Raw genomic sequence first — 25375 nt, 5'->3', positions numbered from 1 at the left:
CTCAATTAAGCATAATTGATTCAATTAAGCAACTTTGTAACTGTTTCAATAATTTACCAACCCAAATCAACTAACTCAATTAAGTTTAATTAACTCAATTATGCTAAATGATTTAATATTTTGTTATTGATGTGATCTGCAAAAGAGTATTAGTCAATATAAAAATGGACTAATTAGCTCAATTAAGCTTAATTTACTCAGCTAAGGAAGTTTTTTCTGATTCTATTAAAGATTTGGACTTTCAAGATTTCTTCGCTTATTTTTTTATTGAATATAAATAAAATTACTTTACCCAAATATAATGGACCCGATTAAAGTCAATGTTCCAACAATTTTTCTGCAGTAAAGCTCTTTTCCCAATATTTGTGAGTATAGAATTTGATTAATTATATAGTTTTAATAATTTGAATAAGTTTAGTAGTTAATAGTTTAAATAATTTCGTAGAGAATTGTCTTTATATTTCGTCTTCTACTTGTTAGTAACCACAATAAGGTTAGAAATTGATATAGAAAAATCTATCTTAGAATAATTAATTATTGCTGTACATCGGATACGATAAATGGATGAAATCGCTAACCCACTAATTATGCCAAAATTAGTATCAAACAAGCTATGTAGCCATTCGGTTTCGTCAGACAAATTAGTTCTTATCTGAAAAAATATTAGTCAATATAAAATTCAATTAATTAATTTTTGTTAAGGATTGAGCGGATGTTTCAGTATTTTTTTTGCAGTAAATTAAGATTAATTGACCCAATTAAGCCTATTTGTGTAGTTTTAATAATTTAGTAGAGAATTGAGAAGAGGAAGAAAAATCTCTTTTAGAATAAGCATTAGTGTACATCGGATGCGATAGCTCGGTGGAGTCGCAAATACATTTAATTAAACCAAAAAGTAGTATCTGACATGCTATATACTCACGTCTGTTTCGTCAGGTAAATTAATTCATATCACTTTTTCAGTAGTACATATTCATATATAATTTATTATATATTTACCATTGAATGACATTTGAACATTAATTTACATACAATCACTGATATGTACAGGTACACAAATACTTAACGGACTATTTAATACTTTATACATTATGCAAGGAGCTTAACACATACTACCCAGAAGACATTGAATACTATGGTAGAAAATATTTTTTTTTTGCATATCAGCATTAGGAATTATTATTAATTATTTTAGTAGTTGCTATTATTAAATTAGAAGCTTAGAATTATAATTTTATAAATGGTTTGCTGAGCAATTATATACATATTTATCCATAACTAATAAGGTTTATGCAGAGTTTTTACAGTGGCAGACATATAATTAATTATTTATGTAGTACTTATATAGTTGCAAAAACAAAGTGAGATAATTAACAGTAGTCATTATTAATATTATGTAAGTACTCTTTCATCTTAAACAGTTTGAACAGCCGTAAATTAATTACTTAAACTTAAGCGCTAAGCACTCTAGCAGTGCGACAGAGAGTATACAGATGAGCTCGCCTTACGTTTCTTCTCTAACGTTTCTAAACTCGCTTTCCACACCCACATACCCATTTCGCTTCAATTCGTCTTATAAATCTGTGCGCAACACCGGCGGTCGCTCCGTTGCCGCATTTGCATGTGCCACAGCGCCATTGGCTTGCAAGTCTGCCGCCGTGTTCACCACACTGACAGCGCTCAGCGTCGAAGAATCAGCTGTTGTATTGTCGCCTTTAATCAGCTGACCATTGTCACAGCACGCAACGAGCGTGGGATTGGCATTTGTAATTTCCGTCGGCAATGTCTCGGACGTTTCGGCCACGGTCATTGTTGTCGCGGTTGTAGCCGTGCCGTATGTGGTATTTGTAAGCAAAGTTGTTGTATTACTATCCACACCTAGTAGCGCCTCCTTTTGCTTTTGCCGTTGTTGTCGTATAGCCGCTAATTTGCGACTCTTCTTACCCAACTTGCTGAACATACTAATATCTTTGCTATGCAGTTCAGCTGTAGGCACAGTACCGGTGCCGCTGGCCGTGAACGTTGTGTCCTTCGCGTTTAATGCGGTTATGGCGGCGAATGCTTTGCGGAAGCTCTTTTTAAAGTTTTCACTTAGAAAAGCGTAGAGAAAGGGATTCATCGCCGAGTTGGAGTAACCGAGACAGCCGACAAGCAGAAAGATGGCAATTTCCAGGCGTGTAGCACATGGACTGGGTGTAGTCGTGATGAGTATTAGTTGTGAGATCCAGAAGGGCAACCAACAAAGTATATAAACCGTGATGACGGTCAGTACTAAACGTGTTACCTTGCGGTGAGAACGTTTCTTCTCTTTCGACTTATTCTGTGGGCCGACAGTGCGCAATTTCCGTATGACGAGATAGTAAAAGCAGAGTATGAAGATGAGCGGTGTGGCGAAGCCGAGCGTGAAGACATACATAATAAAAGTGAAACCTGTCTCATGATGTCCCAACTCAGGCCACTTGATGTGACATGAAATGTGTCCATTCTGCTCCACCGTGTTGGCGAATATGATGACCGGCAACATCAGCAGAGCCGAAGTAAGCCAAGCGAAGCCGGATACTAATTTTGAAATGAGTGGCGTGCGGTATTGCGTCGAAGATATTGGATGACAGACGGCAATGTAACGATCTGCCGACATGATCAACAAGAAGATTGACGAAGTGAATTGTGTAATTGACGTGCTGACCATATAAGCTTTACACATGAAGTTGCCGAATTGCCAACTACCGCTAACTATGGTATGCAGCAGGAAGGGTATGCCAATGAGGAAACACTCATCAGCCACTGCCAAATTGAGTATGTAAACATTAGTAATGGTTTGCATTTTCGAATAACGCAACACGACATAGATCACAAGCGTATTGCCGAACAGGCCAATAACACAAACAATCACATAGAGCACAAAATTCACAATATGTCCAATAGAGTCGCCATTTGTTGGACAATTCTCATAGTATGAATATTCCATGGTTGTATTATAGGTGTCATTCTCTATGCTCACAGCCATCGTTGTGCTGAGATTTTGAAGCAACGGCGAGTCGATAGCCTCTTCGAGCGGGAAGAGCGCCAGAGTCGGGATCTGCGGTTCATCGGGGGAAGCGTTTGTAACAATGTTGTGTGACATGTTGTATAGCCTGTACTGCACCTTAGTTGCTATTGAGTTGAGCGTAAGGGCGCTGGATTTGAAGAGAGTGAGCTGCTACAGTTTTGATGTTGAGGGAAATACTATTTTTTAGACGAATTTGGATTTTACTTCTTTTTATGTTATATTTTAAACACCGCTTTTTACTCAGTGTCCATCATCAAACGTCCTTTAGGTTGTCATTTCTGCAAGTGAAGAGCAAAATAACACGAAACAGTTAATTGGTTAGTTGAGTATGAGTAATCGTTGTTGTTAACGGTTGACATATATGACAGATGAGTAAGAGCTTAATTGCACATTTTTCACTTTATATATTTCTCGCCTAACTTGTTTACCATTTCTTTTTCTACTTGTTTACCATTGCTTCGACACACAATACCTTTAAGGCTACTCAATAAAGTCAACACGTCACATTGATGGGCTCTCATAAATCATAATACAACACAAATAGCCTGCAAAAAGTAAAAAGTTTAGAGAGATACACAAGTGGTATTGGGTGGTGCGCTGTGGAAATATGAGTGTTGTATATTGAGGTGGAAAGGAATATCGAAAGAGACAGGAAGTGGAAGCAAATACAAAAAAAGAAGGTGTGTTTGGGATAGCAAGCAGATATTGGCAAACAGTGTGAAATATAGGGGCGATGATTTTTTTGTAGCGGAAGTGGATCTAATTATGGATCGGATTCGATGAGAAAAGCCCATGATCCTACAATAAAAATACAGACATAAAAGCGTGGTGGTCAAGCTAAGAATATCCTTTGCCAATAGGTGGTAGACAATAAAATGAAGTGCTGAAACATGGACGATGTTGAAACGCGATGAGAAAGCTTTTAGAAAGAAATTAGTTCCGAAAGAATTGTTCTTCTTTGAAGCCGTCCGTGTGAGCGATGATTTGAAAAGAAGATGGAACCAACTGAATTTTTGAGCCTTGCAATGACATGGATATAGTAAGGTGCATAAACAACCGACAAATTCGTTGGTGAGGCCATGTTGTATTGGTAGAAGCAGATGCTCCATCGCACAGCAGTTTCGATTCTAGATGCATGGGTGGAAAACGAAACAAGAGCGTCCATGTATGCAAGGGAAGGACCAAGTGCGTACGGGCTTGTCTACATTTGTTTCGGGCTTCTCGGTTCAGCCTTCTTATTATTATTATTAACCCTACGATTACCCGCCTTGCGCAGATCCCACGCGAGGAGTTCAACCGCATAAGTGCGGAATTAGCCGACTGATGAAAGCAAGAGGGGTTTTTAAGCTTCGAGATCTTAAACCACACAGTTACAGAAACAAAACCTTTAAGAGCCAAAGAAGAAGAAAATAATCCGCCGACAGCTATGAATATCGGTATCGGAAAAGCACTCTTCGGATTTCTATAACGCTTATTTAAACAAATCAGCAAAATATTTAATTATAACTATTTACATAAAAATAAAAAAATGAACAATGATAGCGGCTTTCAAATTACGAAGACAATCCTAACTTCATTAAAGCTTTTTTTATTCTTAAGTTTGCAGTTTTTACGCGTTCTATGACAACCCTATTTAACTTCATTTTATTTAAAACTTTTCCTAAAGGCGAAAGTATCACCCAATAATATCTATTTGCATTCATATTGTAAAATTTTTCAAAAAGTGGCAACTCCATTTGACAAATTTATGTGTATTAGTATCCGTCAAAATACTTACTGATTGAAATCTATTATGCAATATTTTTTTAAAAAGGTGGCAACTCTGTTTGACAAATTTTTGTGCGTTGTTATTCCTAAAAATACTTCCTGTTTGAAATCCATAAAGTACTATTTTTTCAAAAAGGTGGCAACTCTGTTTGATAAATTTATGTGCATTGTTATTCGTAAAAATACTTCCTGATTGAAATCTGTTATGCAATATTTTTTTTTAACAGGTGGCAATTTCATTTGACAAATTTATGTGTATTAGTATCCGTAAAATTACTTGCGTTTTGAAATCTATTATGCAATTTTTTTAAAAAGGTGGCAACTCTGTTTGACAAATTTATGTGCATTGTTATTCCTAAAAATACTTCCTGTTTGAAATCCATATTTATAATATTTTTTCAAAAAGGTGGCAACTCTGCTTAAAATATTTTTGGTCATTAGTAGTCTTAAAACTACCTTTTACTCAATAAGATATCATTTTATAGCTAAATAAAAAGAAATATTAAAACAAATGTAATTTTTAGACATATGGCAACTCCTTCAATGTACATACATACAAAAGTATTTCAAGGGGTTAGTTGGTTCAGTGTGCATTAGTATTCGAGAAAATACTTCTATTTTAAAATCCATATTGCAATAACTTTTCGAAAAGGTGGCAACTCTGTTTATAATTTTTTTGATCCTTAGCGGTCTTAAAAATATCTTTTACTCAAAAAAGTATAATTTCATAGTTAAATAAAGAGAAATATTAAAACAATTGTACCTTTTAGACAGATGGCAACTCCTTCAATGTACATGCAAAAGTATTTCAAGTGATTAATTGGTTCAGTGTTTATGGATTTAATAGTCACATGGTTCCGTTCACTTTGAGCATAATTAAAGAATTTAAGGATCCGCATGTAAAATTATTTTGTTCAAGTTAAAATTAGTAAACTGACAGCTACATGGTTAAGTAGATATATGTATGTTTATATATATAGTTCACGGGTACACAATATACATATGTACATACAACTATAGATATTTAGAAACATAGTAACTAGCACCTTCGTTCAGCTCGCTTCAACCCAAGAGTAATTTTTAATCCTTGGTGGTATGTACTACAACATTTTTGTCGTGGGTGTTTTTATACTTTTACTACTTTGCGGGTTTCTAATGGTTCGTTGGACATGCGCTTCATTGAAAGTGACAGCACATTAACATGCAGCAATCATCTGTAAAGGCTTGTCTCAGCTGTCACGTTTGTCAGTTGGCTACAAGAAGGACTGCGGGCACTTGGTGGCGTTGCCTTTAGCGCAATTCAATAGATACGGAAGTTATATAATGTTATTCTGATATGGGTATTTAAAACAAAATTGGATGGGGCTTAAATTTCATTTACTTAGAACGTTTTGTTGTTTGGTCTTTTTGGTATTCCTCTTGTAGCTAAGGAAGGTTAAAGCAGAGGCGCCTGAAAGGGTTGAAAATGCTCTACCAGAAACGTGGATGGAAAATTGGAAAGAAGATCCCATAATAATAAAGAGTTTAAAATTTGTTTAGCCCCAAAAACTTTAGACGACTCAACATTGCTGGCAATATAGAAAAATTGTCTTTAAAGGTCTTCAAAAAATGACTTTAAGAAATACATCACATCACACATCACAAAACATTTAAATGTATAAAATTTTATACTAGAGAGATCAGCTATAATCGCGTAAGCGGTGTCTACGCCAATAAAGAAGAAGAAGACTAGAGAGATCTAAATCGATCCTTGGCAGCAGCTGATATCAGTCAAGCAAGGGCTTATGCCTTGAAACCTGTTTTGTGGCGCAGAATGTGCCGGGTATAAATATTTTGTGAAAATTAATACTTATGTTCTCAATAAAAGAACTTTTTACAAAACTTTAGGTCCTTTTAGGACTTGATAGTTGCTAAACTAGTAGGATTCTCGACTATTGGTACAGAAACAATTCGATGCTTACCTTTTATATTTCCAGCAGTCTCTCTTCCCACATATCTGGGTATGTGTTTGAGTTTCTCTCTTTCTGCCCTTCATACATGCAAATAACTTCTGTCCTCAACATTTAAACCTTGCTACATACTTTAGCTAAATTCCGTAATATATTCATCAAAATCAAATAACTGTATGCCCGAAAAGCTTCCTGCCGACAATAATATATAAATTAGATAGGAGTATTATGCAAATCGCAGCTTTATAGGGGCGCAATGCCGCACCTACTTGTTGTTGGCAATGTGGGACAGCTGTTTTTGTCAGGACGGGCTGTTTTTGGCAGAGGAGGTTTCAACACTAGGCGTAGACATGTTCTTAAAACATATGTATGTACGTATGTATTTGTGTAGGCAAAAGGAATTTGGCAACTTTCAACACCAAACAATTGTTTACTTCATTCGCACGCGCCAATATGTCGGCAGCGATAAAATCGAAGCTACATTGCTATGCAGATATACAAATATACAAGTATATATGTATGTGCACATGTATATTTACATACATAAATATAGGCACATATTTACTCTTGTATATATTTAGGCGTTATTTGGTTGGAAGAAAAATGAAATCTTTGCAAATATTAGCTCGGAATCGCCGGCATTGTCATAGGCTCTGCATAACAATAGCTTTCAGTTACTTTGCTCTGGTGCATAAGTGTGCTACATATATATACATATATATATATATTTATATATATAAAACAGAATATATATATAAGTCTATATGTTTGGTTGTGTATCTGCCGATTATCGACACACTTTGGCGCGCATGAAATTGCTCAGTGAAACGATTTATGCTGGCGCTCGCTGGTGCATATATATGTGACCCACAGTAGATAAAACTGAAAACAAAGCACATTTAGATAAAAGTGGAAGCAAAAGAAATATGGCAAGTGATAAACGTAATGAACGCGTACGCCTTACGTGTGATTGAAAGGCATTTTATGCCACATTTCCTATTTTTCTTACACATCAAAATGTATAAATATATGTTGAATTTTATTAGGGTGTCCAAAAAAACTGATCCCGAATTTACATGTTGAAATGAACTTCGTATACAGAGCAAACTTACCTCGCAACCTTACAGGCGACCACAACACATGCGGAATGGGATAGATACCGAGAGCTGAAGAGGGAAGCGAGACGCATTTACAAACAAAAAATAATACTCTCCTTAGAGTTGCGAGGTATAAAAAAACGAGAGAGGCCGCAATGCATCAGTACGAAGAGCTTTAAAAGCTGGGTTAGTGCTCGAAAATTCTACGAAAAAATGCGGCTACTAATAGAAGGCTTCAAGACCGGAGCATACTCTTGTGGAACCCCCGGCGGTGATCTAGTGACTGACGTCAATGATAGACCGATGGATTACAGACCGAGCTATACAAATACGGCAGCAGGAATACAATCTGCTACAGCTAACGTGGGATAAGCCTTCTCAAAATCGCAAATAAGCTTCTGCCGAGCGTACTGTGTGATGAAATATCTCCTGTCATCAAGATAATTTCCTCTTTCTCACCACCCCCGTCCTGCTTTATGGTGCAGAGACATGGATGATGAAAACATCTGATAAGTCGATGTTAAGAGGCTAAGTCATGTCGTCCGAATGAATGAAAATACTCCAACTCTGAGAGTATTCGATGCAGTAGCTGCCGGTGAAAGCAGAGGAAGAGGAAGACCTCCACCCCATTGGAAAGACCAGGTAGAGCAGGACCTGACTTCACTTGGAATCTCCAATTGGCTTCAAACAGCGAAAAGGAAGAACGACTGGACCGCTGTTGTAAACCGCGTAAGCGTTGCTTACGCCAATAAAGAAGAAGATTGTTTAACTTAAAACATGAAAGGTCTACTTCAAGTTAATTTTTCCATCCAAAAATTGGAAATAATTTCATTTTTTGGCTCACCCTAATGTGAATTTATATATACATATTATATCTATGTATGCACCATATCTCCTTCACTTTGTGCGCATCTTTTGAGACACACGCAGCTGACCTGAATGGCTTTCGTCTCGTTTTTATTTACCATACATCAAAACTGATTGGCAGCACTGGTAGATAGAAGTCGAAGACTTTTATGCATTCACTATGTTGGGCGCGTTAACGAGCCTTGCTTAAGCATTATAAGTATTTGATGTGCGTTTCGTTAATATTAAATGGCTCTAATGATAAATTTGCTTTTAGTGAGTTATTTTTTGTTTTTGTCCATTAATAACTCATAGTCGTATCTTTCATGTTATGTAATCTGGGTCAATAACCTTGTCTTTTGCGCATCTTATGTAACTCTTGCGTTGCTGGTGTCGGGGTAGTCATACTGTCTTAATGCGGCGTTAATAAAGGGCGCTTTAACGGTAATGGTGTAATGGTATTCAATAAATAATATGGCCTTCAAAGGGATTTTTTTATGAGACGTTGAGTGAATGAAGCCGAAAGTAAAGACATTTCGGAGAGCGAGAATTTTTAATAATCCATAAATGTATAGCATAATGGGAGCGGGTTCTCTTTTGGTGAAAAGTATACGCTAAATTACTACCTTAAATATAACTGACAGTTAACTTTTGTGGTTCTGCTGATACTAATCAGCATTTAACTCATTTAATTTTGTATAATAAACTGTCCGCCTAAAGAGATACTTTTTAAAATTTAAAACAAAAGTTGTTTTTGTACACCTGTAAATTCTTTAGAGGCTGGAAAATTGATTAATTTAGTGATTACTTACTTCTGTTATGGTATCTTTCTATTATTTATAACTTTTAACAGAATTTTCTTATGACGCATTCTCTCTCTTCTTTCTCTCTTTCGACTCCTTTTTAATTCCAAGAGTTGTATGAGATATGTTACAGCGATTATTCTAGTATATCATCGTTTAAAATATTATAATGGGTTGTCAAAAAAGTCTTGCGGTATTTTTTTTTGTTTTATTTTTTTTTTTTTTATTGAAATTGAAATGAATTTTTGATGACTCTTGCCCAGCTCTTGACCGATGCTACGGCTGCTACTATGCCGGTCTCTTTCGACCAATTCAGCGATTTTATCGCAATTTTCGAAGACAGGCCTTCCGGAGCGTGGCGCATCTTCGACCACCTCTACACCAGAACGAAAACGTTGAAACCATCGTTGTGCGGTGGAAATGGAAACTGTATCGGGTCCATAAACTGCACAAATTTTATTGGCGGCTTGAGATGCATTTTTGCCTTTATCGTAATAGTACTGTAAAATATGCCGATGCGACGAATAAAACTAGAACTACGCGCTTTCAGCGCCAACTAGCGAAAATACCGCAAGACTTTTTGACAACCTAATATAAGTGCCGGTTCACACACGGACGTTTCTGTCTAAACCGGGTTTTTAGAGAACGACGAAGAAAGACAAAGTGGTTGAGGCACGCTCTGTGTTCTTGTTCGTAATTTAAATTTATTGAAAATATTCTTTTCTGCACCGCTTACATGAAACTTGCAAGATGTTGAAAATGTGATATGAAAGGGAATGCAGAAATTTATTCGACTCAAGTTGTCGGATTCGTGTTGCCCGTGTGAATGCAATGGAAAGTAGAATTTAACAAGCAATGAAAGAGTCTGTTTCAATACAAAATACAAAAATAGAATTCTTCATGTAGTAAAATGCAGCTGATTCTAAAGGATGTCGTTATATAAGAATAAGGGCTAGAAACTAAAACAGGTAGTAGTACTTTCGGCCAAATAACTTTTTACTAGTTTTCTAGTGCAATTTAGACAAAACCTATGAAGAACATAGGTCTCATGTCAATGCTGGATTTTCCAAGGTTGGAAAATTGGAATTAACCCGCTTGCGTCAAAGGAACTGAATTCTAGTTCCAATAACTTTAAATATGTTTCCACGGTAGTCGAATCTGTGAAGATGGAACCGGAAATTATATCCGACGAGCGATTCTTATCTCAGCAGCATTCTTTAGAACTATTTTGATTATGTTTAATGTATAAAAATCTTAAATGATTAATACGAACTAAATTTTCTCCTATGGGAAGCTCAATGGGTTAGCAATTAGCGAAGTCTTTACTATAGCCGGTAGACCATCCGATCAAATTTGAACCGAACTTATAAAAAAAACTACCTTTTCATTCTTAATCCAATTTTCAATACATTTTTCGTCAGTTTCAGCTAAGATAGGCTTCAGTATCTTCGGTGTACTATGATTTTTTCGGTTTCAGCTAATTTTTGGATACGTTTTCTGAATGTGGGTTCTGAGCTGACAACGTGTCAATCAACTGCTTTGGGACTTATACTGTACATCGTTTTAGCAAAAGGTGCAAGTATAGAATTGACACGTTGCCTACCCAAAACAGTAACCAAAATCGATGAGCCGTTCCAAAAGAGATGTTGAGATCCTCTGCTAGCTGGTTCGTTGTTATCGTATTTATAAGAGATGGGAGGACAATTCGCATATGGCAAGTTTTCGATGATTTCACGCCTTTCTCTGAATGCTTTGTGCCACTAAAATATGTGTGTTCGGGGTTAAATGCTCTACTCAAAATACTTCTGTTAGAATCTCAATGATTTTATACGTATGATTCTATTGGAAACACAAAATTTCAAACAAACTTTTTTTCCATGGTTAAAACTTCCACAAAAACTGTTCGCGACATAAGCAAATAGTTGGTTCCTAATTGGCATGTGGTAATCAAACTTCGAAGGAATATAAAAAAGGTTGCTACGAGTCTAGGAAACAAATCCGGTCTATTCGTTGAGTTTATAAGGACCATTCCGGATCAAAAATTATTTGAAATGAAGAAGCAAAACCTGTTGGACAAGTGCTTCTTGAGCCGGACAAGTGCTTCTTGAGCAGGCAGTGCCCTGTATACACCGCGACAAGTATCAACTCTTTTATGGTGCGTGCCCCCCGCAATGCACGGTTTTGGCCCTATCAACCAGGACGTTGACGCAGAGCGGCTAGTTCGTCGGCCAGCTCATTGCAAAATGATAGGCGGTTCAGCCGTCCTATACACTCCTCCACTAAAAACGATTTGACCTCATAAGCTCAGAACGCTTTTAGCGCTGCTTGACTATCGCTGAATATAGCGATACGCTGGTTGCGATGTTGATTGATTTCTGCACACTGACTTATGCAAAGACTTCTGCTTGAAGATGTTTGAAAAACGTTCCATTGATATGGATAGCTTACAAGTAGTATGCGGTCCTGCTTTAATGCCTTCCGGTATTTTAGAGCCGTCAGTGTACCACTGAATAGTGCTGCCCATTAGTAGTAAGTCGGAAATAATATTGTCTCAATCTTCTCTACTCACCGTAATCTTTATTGAAAACCTTATAATCTTTATACTCTTAAATTCTTTAAATCATATAAAAAGAAGCACGCATAAAGGCTCTTGAGAAATGCCATCATACCCAACTGATTATATTACAAATTTATATATAAAAAATACTATTTTTTGCCATAAAAAACCGTTAAATCGCCAGTAAATTTAAAACACAGTCCGGAAACTAAAAGCGTTCACACGCAGGCATGCACGAGTGCAACACGCAAACAAGGACCAAACCTTGAGTGGCCACTAAGGTGACCAACGACAAAAAGGACATGATAACAATGATGATGAGTAGTCGACGGTCATATTTACATAATAACGGCGACGGCAGACGTAAACATATTGTGCTTGGTTGTTTGTTTGTACCTGTGCAAGAATGTGTTTGAGTGTTGTTGAAGCCAACACTTGCGGTTGCTGTTGACATTGTTATACTTATATGTACATAAATATATATAGCAGAATGTATGGTATATAGTATATAAACGTGAACAGCGGTTTGTTGTTTTCTCTAGCTGTTGCTTTGTCGTCGCGAAACGCTCGCTTCACTCCACTTTGGCATAATTTTGCATGTAAATTGCAAAATTTCATTGCAATTCAAGACTCAGCCATTCGTTTGATGTACTTGAAAATACAGGCGACGAGGAGAGAGAGTGAGCTGGACAGAAGCATCAAGAGGAGTTGGTGTAGTGGCGCGTGCATGGCGTGGATATTAAAGAGGCGGATAATAAAACGACGGTGTGTTTAAATGCAATCAAGCGGAAGGGAGGGCTTTCGTAGCCGGTTTAAGTGGTTGTAAATTTAATATGTGCAAAATGCAGCGAGCGAGGGGGAATTAACGGGATAAATTCAGTTTTTAAGTGAGAAATTGAATTAAATTTATTGCAGATGGTATGTATGTGAAGTGAAAAAATGACAATAACTATTGCACAGGGTTAAAGAGGAGTCGATTAAGAAATAAGTATGGAAAGATTAAGTTCGGGTGCAGCAATATACATATTCTATAGATACTTTTACAATTGGAATAGATTAAAGCTGGGAAAATATTTTTAGGTGTTGTCCAATCTATAATCATATAATATTAATTGAAATATTATTGCCATAACTTACTAAAAGGTCTTACGCTAATATCGAAATAAGCGATATAAACTCAAGTATATTACACCTATATTGGTTAGTTATTGGAGATGGTATGTGGAGATAGACAAAACTCTGTACGGATTTTATTCATGCATACATATACTCGTATATATGTATATGTTCAAGAAAGCAAACTAATTAAAACACCACACATATTGACTGTTATTGCGATAGAAAATACAACCGGACAGTTAAAAACACTACACTGGCTATATGCGCGCTGGAGGATACACAAAGGATTTTAACCATTTTTAGCCAGACCGTATTATAATGTATGTACGTATAAGGAAATACATAATTTTTAACTTAGTATGTTAACGAACTGACAGATATATTCTGCCAGCAATGTCCCAAGAGATGAGAGACCAGAGAGAGGATTTTTGATATTATGTATTTGTACAAAATTTTATTCCGATGTTTTCAGCCAGGTGTATATAGGAAAGCGACATAATCTGACCTAAATAGTGTTGGGTTATATACGAAATAGCGATAATTCTAACCGATTTCGATAAACGAATTATTTTTCCAAGAGCAGAGATAGAAGTCGCACGATAGGGTGTCGCTTTGTCTGAAACCTCGTTTGGTAGCGAAAGGCTCTGAGAGGTCCTTTCCCATGCTGACGGAGCTTTTGCTATTACTAAACGTCAGTTTATACAGCCATATTAGTTTTGCGGGGACATACATACCATATCCAGACATCGCGGCTTAAAGGCAGTTACTTTTCGTGCTTTCAAAAGCAGCTTTGAAATCGACGAAAAGGTGGTGTGTGTCGATTCTCTTTTGACGGGTCTTTTCCAAGATTTGGCAGATGGTGAATATCTGGTCAGTTCTTGACTTTTCAGGTCTAAAGCCACACTGATAAGTTCCAAATTGTGGGGTCTCCTCTTTTATGGATTGGACAGAGGACACTTAAATTCCAATCAGCGGGCATGCTTTCGTTCGAACATACTCTATAGAAGCTGATACATGCACCTTGTCAGTTTTTCGCCGACGTATTTAAATAGGTCGACTGGTAATCCATCGGCCCTAACCGCTTTGTTGTTCTACAGACGGGTCATTGCTATTCGAACCTCATCAGAGTCGGGCAATGGGACAACTATTCCATCGGCATCAATTGGGGAATCGGGTTCACCATGTTTTGGTGCATATCTTCTCCCCAACAAGGTATTAGTCCGAGTAAATGTTAAGACCTTAAAGTCTTCCATCTATCAAAACATAATCGATTTGGTTGGTGATTTTTGGATCCGGAGAAAGGCAGGTAGCTTGCTGAATTTTACCTTTCCCATTAAGGGACCGCATATTCGCGGTGTATTCCCTCAAATCGTAATCCTCAACACGTTTGCAGTGGTCGTCATCAAAAGGGGGATCTCTCACTCTAGGCTATTTTCTACTTTTCATTGAGGGTGTATCTACGTGACGCGTTCCAAACCCAGCGCAGGATCATGTGAGGGACTTTTCGCTTTTCCCTTTAGCTCGGCTTTTAATAGATGTTTTTGGCTATTCAGAGGATACTTGGTTTAAGATCGAAAGTCGTGAACTGCTGAACCATATGTACATGTTTTGTGGGCGTGGCCCTAGTACGGGTTTCTCCATTAGCAATACCAACTTGCAGGGTGTTGTGGGAGAGTACTGAATCTAACTTTATATCTATCACGCTTATTTTGAGAAGTGACAAACAACCGTTAGAAGAAAGAATCAATAACGCGCTGTGTAACATGTTGTTGGAGGAAATCATAATTATCTTAATCATGAAAAAAATGTTTTATGAGAAGACAATTTCTAAAGCGCTCTATCGCTAACGCTCCTTATCAACACAGCTGCATATAATAACTCGAAATCTATTTCTATATTCAACTAGTAAACATTCTTGACTCCGTTCAACATGCATATAATCAAGTTAACGCGCTTGCCATTTACTTGGCATGCCGGTTGACTAATAAAACTCTTCATTGTCCTAATCAAATACATTTATAGCGCCAAGCGAGCGCCGAAAATAGCCGCACTTAAGGCGTAATAAACTCGCCAACTGCGTCGCCAACAGCGCTGCTGTAATGAAGCAAGCCAAATAGTTCCATTACCGCTGGGATGGTTGACTTTAATTGCTCAATTGTGTTGACTCAACGAAAGGCGGCGAGTGCGGTGCCGCGTTGCATGTTAAATTGTGATAATAATTTCTATGGTTGGAAGTGTTAGTTAAGATAATTATTAATTTCGCAGCATAAATTGTGTTATGAGAACATTATTGAAGGCAAATGTGTGAGTGAATACGTGGTGAAGGTGGGTAGGCCTGGAGTAGGTGGGGAAATGTAAACTTACTTCTGAAGATAGGCTTCTTTCAACTCAACTCAACAAACTTAATATAGTGATTATCCAACTCTTTTAACTGATATAGAAAATACGTTATTTGGTGGTTCACAAAGTAGGCCTCCATAATTACGATTACCTCCAATTCGCACTCTTTAAATAATTACTTCATTTTGGTAAAACTAAGTCACTTGTGGCCCAATCTGTAGGATCATGATGGAAAAGCACAAATTGGGCTGTTATCACTGCAATTTGGCTCATCAGCGACGGATCGGCCAAATAACTTTACTATCTCTGTGATCTTTTGTACTTCTATAGATATTCGATGTTGAATTCAGTTCGTGAATTCCAGGAAACTGTTGCCATCAACTTTTCCGCCAATAGACTTTTCTTGGGATCAGCTTCACCGGGTGAAGACGATCATATTTCATTGGCGATCACGAAATTACGTAGAAACTCACGCCGGTATGCGTCATGGTCTCCTGAGATACCTTTCTCAGGCTGTCTCAGCTTTTACGCAATAAATCGTGGACTTTTGCAAGTTATATATGTAGTCAATTTCAAAACAGCTGTGTGTGACAGAACCAAACTCGACTTCGTTAAAAATCTTTTTTTTTTTTTGATTTTGTTCTCATTAACAACGAATAATTTGGAGTCAGGTGATAAGAAAACGAAAACTTAAAACGGTATTTTCAATAGGGACGCTACAAAAGTAGACGGGTAGGGACAGAAAACGACGCCTTATTTTTTCCCGCCCTTTTGATATTTCTCTTCACTAAGGTTCGCTATTTCATCGTTGAAAGATATACGATCCAACAATTAGTCGATATTAAAATTTACTTCCGAAATTCGGAGTCAGCTCCTCTCTGATCAACAATTGAGCGTCTAGTAGAAAAATTTAATCCACAGGCAGAGTCCAGATATTCCCGTGCCAGTGAGACAAAGAAGTGGCCGTAGTCTCGAGAATATTGCTGCCGCTAGCGCATCAATTGAAGAAGACCTAGGGCATCTGAACTGAAGCCGCTTTACCACCATAATCGTCATATGTTCGTGAAGACAGCAATCCAAATGTACTCCATGAGTCACCATTGCATCCTGCAAAAATTTCGGCTGGGTGCGGTTTATGGGTCGGCGGCGTCATTGGACGTCATTATTTCGTGATGATCAAGACCTGCACGTTACTGTTAATGGAGATCGCTACCGCTTAATGATAATCGAATATTTTTGGATCAAATTGGATGATATTGGCTTCGACAATATGTGACTCCAACAGAACGGCGCCACTAGCCACACAGCGAATTTGGTGAATGTGTTATCTGACGAAACAGCCTAGTCAATTGGCCGCCTCGGTTGTGCGATTTGACGCCGTTAGACTATTCCCTGTTGGGCTACGTAAAGTCTATGGTCTATGGCAACAAGCCAGCGACGATTGATGAACTTCGTACGAATATCGAACGTGAAATTGCAACAGTATCGGCCGATTTATTCTTGAAAACCTTCGAAAACTGTGTTCAGTGTCTGGACTTCTATAAGCGTTCATAAATAATGGCATCGAATGTATTTTCACAGGAATAAATTCACAACAAAAAGGGTTTTTGTTTTATTAAAAAAAACTTGTGTGGCGTTCTTATTGAAAACCCCATTATAGTACATATGTATATGTGTATTCATTGCTTTTGTCAAGCCAGCTCGAACTTAGGGAGCTAGTTGAGAACACAGAACACTTTTACATCTCTTTTTACAGACGTCTCTTTGTCGAAACTCTAAAAGACTTCTATGAGTGTATATAAGTACATGTTTATTTAAGTTTACTTATATAGCTTATCTCTTTGAATTAAATCAAATAAAGTGTTATTACTTCAGTAAACTTCTAATAAAACAAAAGCTATTAATTTAATTACTCAGCACTCACACAAGCCATATTATTCAGCAAGTTTATTGAAAACACGCGCGAATCGCGTGACTCAACCGAGGCTTAAGCACTTGTAGACAGTACACACTGAGTCGCATACTCTCTTAGGATATGTAGTGAGTGACTTGGAATAGGTTAATGACACGTGGCTATCAAACAATTAATATAATTATTGCTGCTTAGTAATTTGCTGGGAAATATAAAACTTAATGTGACTTTGGTTTAAGCAATTCTAAGTTTTTTGGCTTTATATGGTGTATTTCTTATAAAGGAAAACAAATTTATTGAGACGAGATTTGAACAAAACTTTTAACGATTTTTAGTTAATGAATGTGTCAAGTTTAGGTTATATTCAGTTAAGTTAGGTTAGGTTAGGCTACGTTAGGTTAGATTGAATCAGGTCAAGTTAAGTTAGGTTAGCTTTGGCAAGGTGCGTTCAAGTTAGTTTAATTGACGTTTAATTAGGATAAATAAATTTAGTGTTTAAGGTTAGGTTGTATGTTACTTTACTCATAGTATATTTTCAGTCTCTTTTCTTATTAAGCATTTCTTCCAAAGTTGCGACATATTAGTTTAAGTAAAGATCTCAAAACAGGTATAGATTTCGGAACTCAGTTTTTCAATTTTGGTAAACTTTTCTTTTGTTGTATAATTTCTTCACCTTAAGCTGTTGAAAGAAGCTAAACGTTTTTATTACCCATGGTTCATAATCCGATATTTCTTTACGGCTTTTCCTGTTGCTTTTTTAAAATTTGAGTTCTATGATTAATTTGACTGATACTTTGCCCTTATCATTAAGCCGACTTTACCATTATTGCTCGCAGCTGAGAAAATTTCTCTCTTGAAAATCAATTCTTGTCAGAAACTGGTTGATGGACATGACCGTTTCGATTCTATTTCTCCACTTTTTGATTAAACATTTGACTGTGTCACTGTCGTATAAAGAAAACACATATGTTGAAGCTATTTTTCCATTTTTGTTTAAGAATATGACAATTTCTGTGTATGCGCTATAAAATCTGGTGATCTCATTTGTTATGATATTGCTCCAAGCGGAGATTTAGATTCTTTCAGATGTAGGTTCTATCGGAATTAATATCAATTCGAATTTTCTTTTAAGAATAAAAGGGATTTCCAACAGGTTTCATAAGTGCATAACTAATACAACTATTTCTACGAATCATTCCCGCTCTTTTTGTTTACCAGAGAAGCGCAACGGAAGGTTATAATGTAACAAAAATTGCAACAATGACAAAGAAATTGCGTGCCACTCATCTGGCAACAGAAACATTATAACACGTAAAAGTGCGATTTAGCGTTGAGTAAGTAGCTGCAGTAATGTACAAATACAACAAATAAACCTTCATACATGTACATATAAGGCGAGGGTTAGACTCTGCAACTTATCCGTGTGTGGTGAAATGAGCAATGGTGCAAATAAATATGAGATAAATATATACCATATATGATGCTATATATATTTCTGTGGAGTAATGCAAATATTTGGCTTTGTAAAGCACTTTATAGCAGAGTTGTTTGCTTGTGTGGAGAGTTCTATAAATTTCTCTTGTTTGATTTAAGTGTATAAAACACTCACAACAGGCAAACAGTTGCGTGTGGCACATATACTATACAATACGGAAACAAATGCCTTTACACATACATAAATATGCGAAAGACAATAAACATGGAATTGTGTTCATAGTGGTATAAATGGTAAGGCGTTTGAGTCATTGGCGCTGGTGCCATTTTACTAATGTATGTACATATAAATTATTGTCTTTGCGCAAATAAATAAGCTAAATAGATTTATATGTCACATTATTATGTTTACTGAACGAATAGCAGCGAATTTATTGTGTATTTTTTGTAATAAAGCAAATACGCATGCAGATATATGTACATATAAATATGCATGTAACCTGTCGAGAAATTCTGAACTGGTGACACATACGTATATCTCATTCTGAAGATGTATGCTATAGAGATCCCATACTGGTGATTCCAGCAAACTAGTTTCTTCGGGCGGAGAAGGCGTGTAAAAAATTTCAGATTAATATCTCAAAAACTGAGAGACTCAACTCAGCTCGTCACGCTGATTTTTTATATATATATAGGGTCTCAAACGATGCTTTCTGGCTGTTACAAATCACCGTCAAAATTCTGCTAATGGCGAAAGTTACACATAACTTATTTATTCTCGTATAAGTTGAAGACTGTCATAAGCAAAAAGAAAGAGAAGAGAAAGATGATATAGACTCTCATAAGCCATCAACATGTAATGATTTAAACCGCCTATTTTCTTATGCAAATCGGTTAACAGGAGAGACAAACATAACGAGAGTAGTGACGAATTGAACAACGATATTGATTTACTTAGCACTAGCTTAAAATCACATATTATTTGCCTATCAGGAAAAGCTAAGACAATAAATAATGGTTGTCAAAAAAGTCTTGCGGTATTTTCGCAAGTTTTATTCGTCGCATCGGGTCATGCTATACCTTTTTTGGAAAGCTCATTTCACGTGCTAACACGTGTTTGATTGATTGTCGTTTCTTTTAAGTCTTTCGTGAGTTATACGGCATATTTTTCAGTACTACTACGATAAAGGCAAAAATGCATCTCAAGCCGCCAATAAAATTTGTGCAGTTTATGGACCCGATACAGTTTCCATTTCCAACGCACAACGATGGTTTCAACGTTTTCGTTCTGGTGTAAAGGTGGTCGAAGATGCGCCGCGCTCCGGAAGGCCTGTCGTCGAAAATTGCGACAAAATCGCTGAATTGTTGGAAAGAGACCGGCATAGTAGCAATCGTAGCATCGGCCAAGAGCTGGGCATGAGTCATCAAAAATTCATTTCAATTTCAACAAAAAAAAAAAAAAATCAATAAAAATACCGCAAGACTTTTTTGACAACCCATTATATGGATTCGAATTCAAATATATTTCAGTTGTAAATCGAACTGACTTTGTGAAATATATAAAAATTTGTTTCAATAAGCTTTTAAGAAATGTTGAAGTTGAAGAAAATATCCAGTATTTAATAGTTTTGTTATGAAGTTGTGAATCAAGATATCTATAGTGAAGTGAATGTGCATGAACATCGAGCATGTCGACTATATTTAGCTCTTAATTGACTCAATTAATTAATGGTTTTGAATAAAAGATAATTTTTGAATATTATGAAGCCGGTTAGGTTGGGTTAATCTGGTAGGCCAATAAGCCAAGCATAGACTAGTTTTGGTCATATGCGATACCAGATGGAGTTCAGTTACTAGGTACATGAGGAGTAGTCAACATTTAGGATGCCTGTGATTGACGCGAATTTCAACAGACTCTGTGACCTCACTATCGATACTTCCTCTAGTGTTTTATACCGTGGGGACTCCAGATGTCTTCAGCATAGTCTTGCCAATGCGGAACAAGTGCACAAGAGATGTTTCATTGTTTCTCTGCTACCTTGCTTTAGACATTTCTTTCTTCGGGAGTGTGTCGCCACCAGACAGTGACCAGTATTCCAATCATGTTCCTACAGTTTCTTTTATACTTGTAGAGTGATAATCGGAGTTTTGTGTACTTCCGATCTATCTTTTTGCTGATGACTTCTGTCTCGTTCTATCGGCATTTCATTGCCTCCGAAGCCTTTGTCGCCAGGCACCCAGTAGTAGTGAAGCTGCCTGCTTCTGGCAACACTTTCCACTGCTGTCCTACTTCTTAAGGCACTTCTGCCCATATACGATACGAGAATACTGCATTGATTGCTGTTTGGCTGTCTACGTAGCTGTTGACTCTGGAATTGACTGCAGGTGCATTGGAGGACAGTTTCGCCGGTTTCACAATAGCAAACACCTCAGCTTGAAACATAATTTAATTAATTATGGCCATGTTTGAAGGCAGTATTTGTATAAACGCGATTTTTTATTGATGAATTTTGAACATAGTTTTGAAATTAGTGAATACTTCTTCTTTTCTCCTTGAGTACTTTTAAAGCTGAGTATCCAACAGGTTTGTTGACGGCGGGCTTTTGTCTTTAACATAGTACGCCCGATAGAACCTTATATGAGATTTTGGGAGACTTATCCGACGGTAATTGATGCAGATTGGGGGGTTGTCATTTTTATGAATGCAGCATGCTTTCGTCTGACCATATCTTGCAGAGATGCTAACGCATGCACATTGTGAGTTCTACGCCTTTTGAATGGCTCGACGGAAAATCCACCGATTGTTACACTTTCACTGCAGTTCAACAGCCTGAAGAAGTGTTCCCTCCATAAATTCAGTCTGCTCTGGGCATCAGCCGATAGATCTCTTCTTTGAGTCCTACTATAGTATGCTCCGGTTTTAAAACTTCGGCGGTTGGTTGGTCGCCTCATCTTTTCGTACAATTTTCGAGCATTATTTCCGTCTGCTAGCTTCTCAAGCTCTTGATATTCACACGTTTCAAACTTTTTTTTTTGATAATTGAAGCCTTTGAGCAAAATATAACTTAACTTGGTAGAACTAATTGTTTCAAGTAAATGGTGTAAACGGTAGAAAATTTGCTGAAGGTTTATTGGTACTCCGTATATATTTTCATTGCCTTTGAATCAAGCACTCAATTTTTATGAACTTAAAAGTGTCATATTGTGTTAACAAAACTGACTGGCAAATGGTCGATTTTTGATTTAGTTTTGAGTGAACTAAAATATTGTTCTATAACTGAAGTGCATTGCGAAGTTGTTCATTATTTTATAAATTTTTATTATTTTGTAAAGTCGTCGAATCTAAACTTTAAAGGCGATTTTCTCTTGTTAAAATATGAAAGTTAATTTTTACGACGATTGATTCCAATTAGGTACTTTTACTATAAACAAAAATATCCAGAAAGTTTTTTCCGCTTCCTTGCCACGCTCAAGTGGCGCAAACTGAACCAATTGCCCATTAATTTTGGCGAGCAATGGAGTGCAGCGAAACGTTCTCAAGTGGATGGTTAGTTTGTGTCTATGTGTTCGGATGAGATTACATGTATTCGTTTAACCATGTCTGAGCGTGTATGTGTGTTTGTATGCGCTAATGTTGGTGCTAAATGTAAGCGTGCTTAAAGAAAATATGCCACACTTAAAATATATGTATGTGTGTGTTCGTTACAATAAGTGTTGCAAATGTGTGCATTTACCATGCGGATGAGCAAACGACTAAGATAAGAGCGAAAAGTGAAGCGAGTATGACTAAAGCGCGAAGATGGAAACAAGTTTGTATATAGAGTAGTGAATTTAAGTCAAGTTTGGTTATAGGAAACAGTGTATGAAAGTGGAATAGGCAACTCGGGGAAAAAAATGTTGTTAGTGTCAGAAAATTTAAGTAGCGAAGCGGAAGTAGTGAGTAAAAAGTAGAGTAGTGAATGAAAGCAAAATAAGTTTCTTGATAGTTTTTGGTAGCTTTAAGGAAGCGCAGCGCATACTTAAAGCTCAAGGTCTCTTTGCTAATAGGATTATTGCTTTGATCCCTGTTGTTAGTTGACTTTATGCAAATCCTACCCTGAGGATATGAAGTGTTGAAAATGGATGATAATAGAAAACATACATAAAAAAAACAATAAAAATACTGGAAAATAGTTTGCTTTAATTGCTTTGATCAAATGGGCAGCTTAATTTTTATAAAGAGAAGATATAATATTAACTCCGGCTGTAATATCCTTTGCAAATCAAAAAGTTTCCAAACAAGAAGTTTATTTTGAACGTTTGGTTGGAGTGGCAACGATACGTCCGATAATGGCGCTTTCGACAAGTGAGTAGTTTTTTGGAGGGAAATAGACGTATTTAAAAATTAAAATCGATATCTCAAAAACTTAGATACTACTTCACGTTTTTACAAGCGGACAGATAGTTGGACACTACTGAGTTCGTTTTTCCGTTCCCACGACCGTCGGGTAAACGGAACGAGCCCGAACCAGGCCTCGTAATTGCTTCAGACATTTTTTCTGCCGCTATTTTAGATATTTGGTATGCTCTCCGATGTTTCCTTTGGCTACCGCAAGCTTCTTGACAAACTTATGATATCCTATTCAGGGCTCAAAAGTTCTTTGAAAGACTGTAAGTACTCATATATGTTTGTATTTATCTGTGCTGTATATACAAATAACGTTTTATATACATATATATAATCCGCCGCACATTCTTATATGTATTTGTAGTCATTGTAATTCTGTTGTGTGCGTAAACACATTAGGCGTGCTTTGTTTTGTTTTAACGTAGCCTACATTTAGGCGCTACCACACTTTAAATATAATTAGCTAATTAATATTCATTAACAGCTCGTTGTGGAAATTGACTTTAAACACAACTAAATGAGTCTAAATTAATTCCAATGACTCAATGTCGAGTTGATTAAAGCGTAATGATGTTTGAGATTTGAAAGGCGCTTAGTGTGCGGTTTTTTCTCAAGCTTAACAGGAAGTCAAAGTGATTTGTTTGCAGCTTTGTTTTGCACGCTTTTAAGCTGCTGCTATTGTAATGTTTTTGTTATTATAATTCTTATACTATGTATGGATTTAAACGTCTAAATAGTTTGTGGAGTTTAGTTTCTAATTTTGTCAATATGTATATAGTATAATACAAAGTTGGCTTCAATTAATTATTAAAAAAATTGTCAGAATATTCAAAAAACACATTTTTTGGACTGTCTAGGTAGTTACCAAATCTTTTTTTTTAACTATTTGTCTAGAGATAGTATGAAAGTTTTTCGCATTTCCAATTAATATGAAGAGTTCGTTGAAGATTATTAATTCGGAATCTAATTTTTACTTTTCATTGTTTTGGTTTTGGTGCGAGAAAGGATGCATTAAATTGTATTGAAGCTGCTAGGTTGATAGTCCTTTGACAGCTATAAATCCGATTTCGTTCCGTATACTCAGATTTGATCCCCCTGTTGCCAAGATAATTTAAAATTTATCATTACTGCAACTAAAAAAATTGGTTTCTTGTTTTCTCATGTGAGAAAATATACAGCTAAGTCTCCAGTAAACTTCTCCAGGAAGCATCTTGTTGTCATACACGTATTTGAGTCACGATATCTTCAGCAAAAAGAAGCCTTTGACAGCTTATTATTTCTAGTCTTTTGATTCTAGAGTAATACATTTGTTATAACGCTTCTCAAACATGTCGATATCGATTAGATAGTGAGAAGTTTCGAGATATTAATATTAAGAATTTCCAATTTAACGAAATTTTTTTCCAACGAACCAAATTTTTATACTTTTTTTATATTTCTACAAAACAGAAAATTAAACATTTATATCGATTCAAAAAAAAAAATAAAAGTTAATTTAACGAAATTTTTTTGATCTCAATAGCTTCATAAGAATTTCACGAAACATGAAAATTAGGCATAGTTTAATTTTTAATATTCTAATACTTATTTTAAGATTATTATATTTAATCTCTTCACTAATCTAGCTCGTTCTCACAAGACAAAATCCGTCTTCTTTTAAATATTTTCCATATAATGGAAATAATGGACGCACCTTTTTATTTGGGAAGTCGATTTTCAGGTGAATTCAGATTCATTGCGTTTAATTCATTTGTTTGTATGAAGTATGAATGTAATGTATGAAGTGGCCTATGAGAGCCTACAAAAGAGAACATTATTTTTGCATATTTATTATTCCTTTGAATAATTAATTCAGAGCTTTTTCAAGCAAAAATGATAACTTCTTGCAGAAACAGATGACATGTTGTCCCTTGCAGTAGCACATACTGGCCACCAGAGGTAAATTTTTGAATTGTTATGGAGATTTATAATAGTTTTGTTATTAATAAGTGATAATTATAATTTACAGTATTATTGACAAGTCACCATAATATAAAGAATTTCCATAAAATTATTTATCAAGTCGAGTATTTGTGTTTAACATTTTGTTGGAGCAGTTTTTGAAAGTGTTGGCGA

General features: G+C 36.3%; 1 protein-coding gene across 1 annotated transcript in view; it reads right to left on the bottom strand.

Annotated features, from left to right (window-relative positions):
• Positions 1–994: 994 nt before the first annotated feature.
• Positions 995–25375, bottom strand: part of LOC126761256 (somatostatin receptor type 5-like) — a 43333-nt gene continuing 18952 nt past the window's right edge. The window contains exon 2 of the mRNA XM_050477261.1: positions 995–3327. Coding sequence (XP_050333218.1) covers positions 1574–3124 — 1551 coding nt within the window. The 5' untranslated portion in view covers positions 3125–3327 and the 3' untranslated portion in view covers positions 995–1573. The remainder of the gene's footprint in view (positions 3328–25375) is intronic.

The sequence above is a fragment of the Bactrocera neohumeralis genome, chromosome 6 (assembly GCF_024586455.1).
Source record: "Bactrocera neohumeralis isolate Rockhampton chromosome 6, APGP_CSIRO_Bneo_wtdbg2-racon-allhic-juicebox.fasta_v2, whole genome shotgun sequence".
NCBI lineage: Eukaryota > Metazoa > Arthropoda > Insecta > Diptera > Tephritidae > Bactrocera > Bactrocera neohumeralis.
This window is presented reverse-complemented; position numbering and strand designations above follow the sequence as displayed.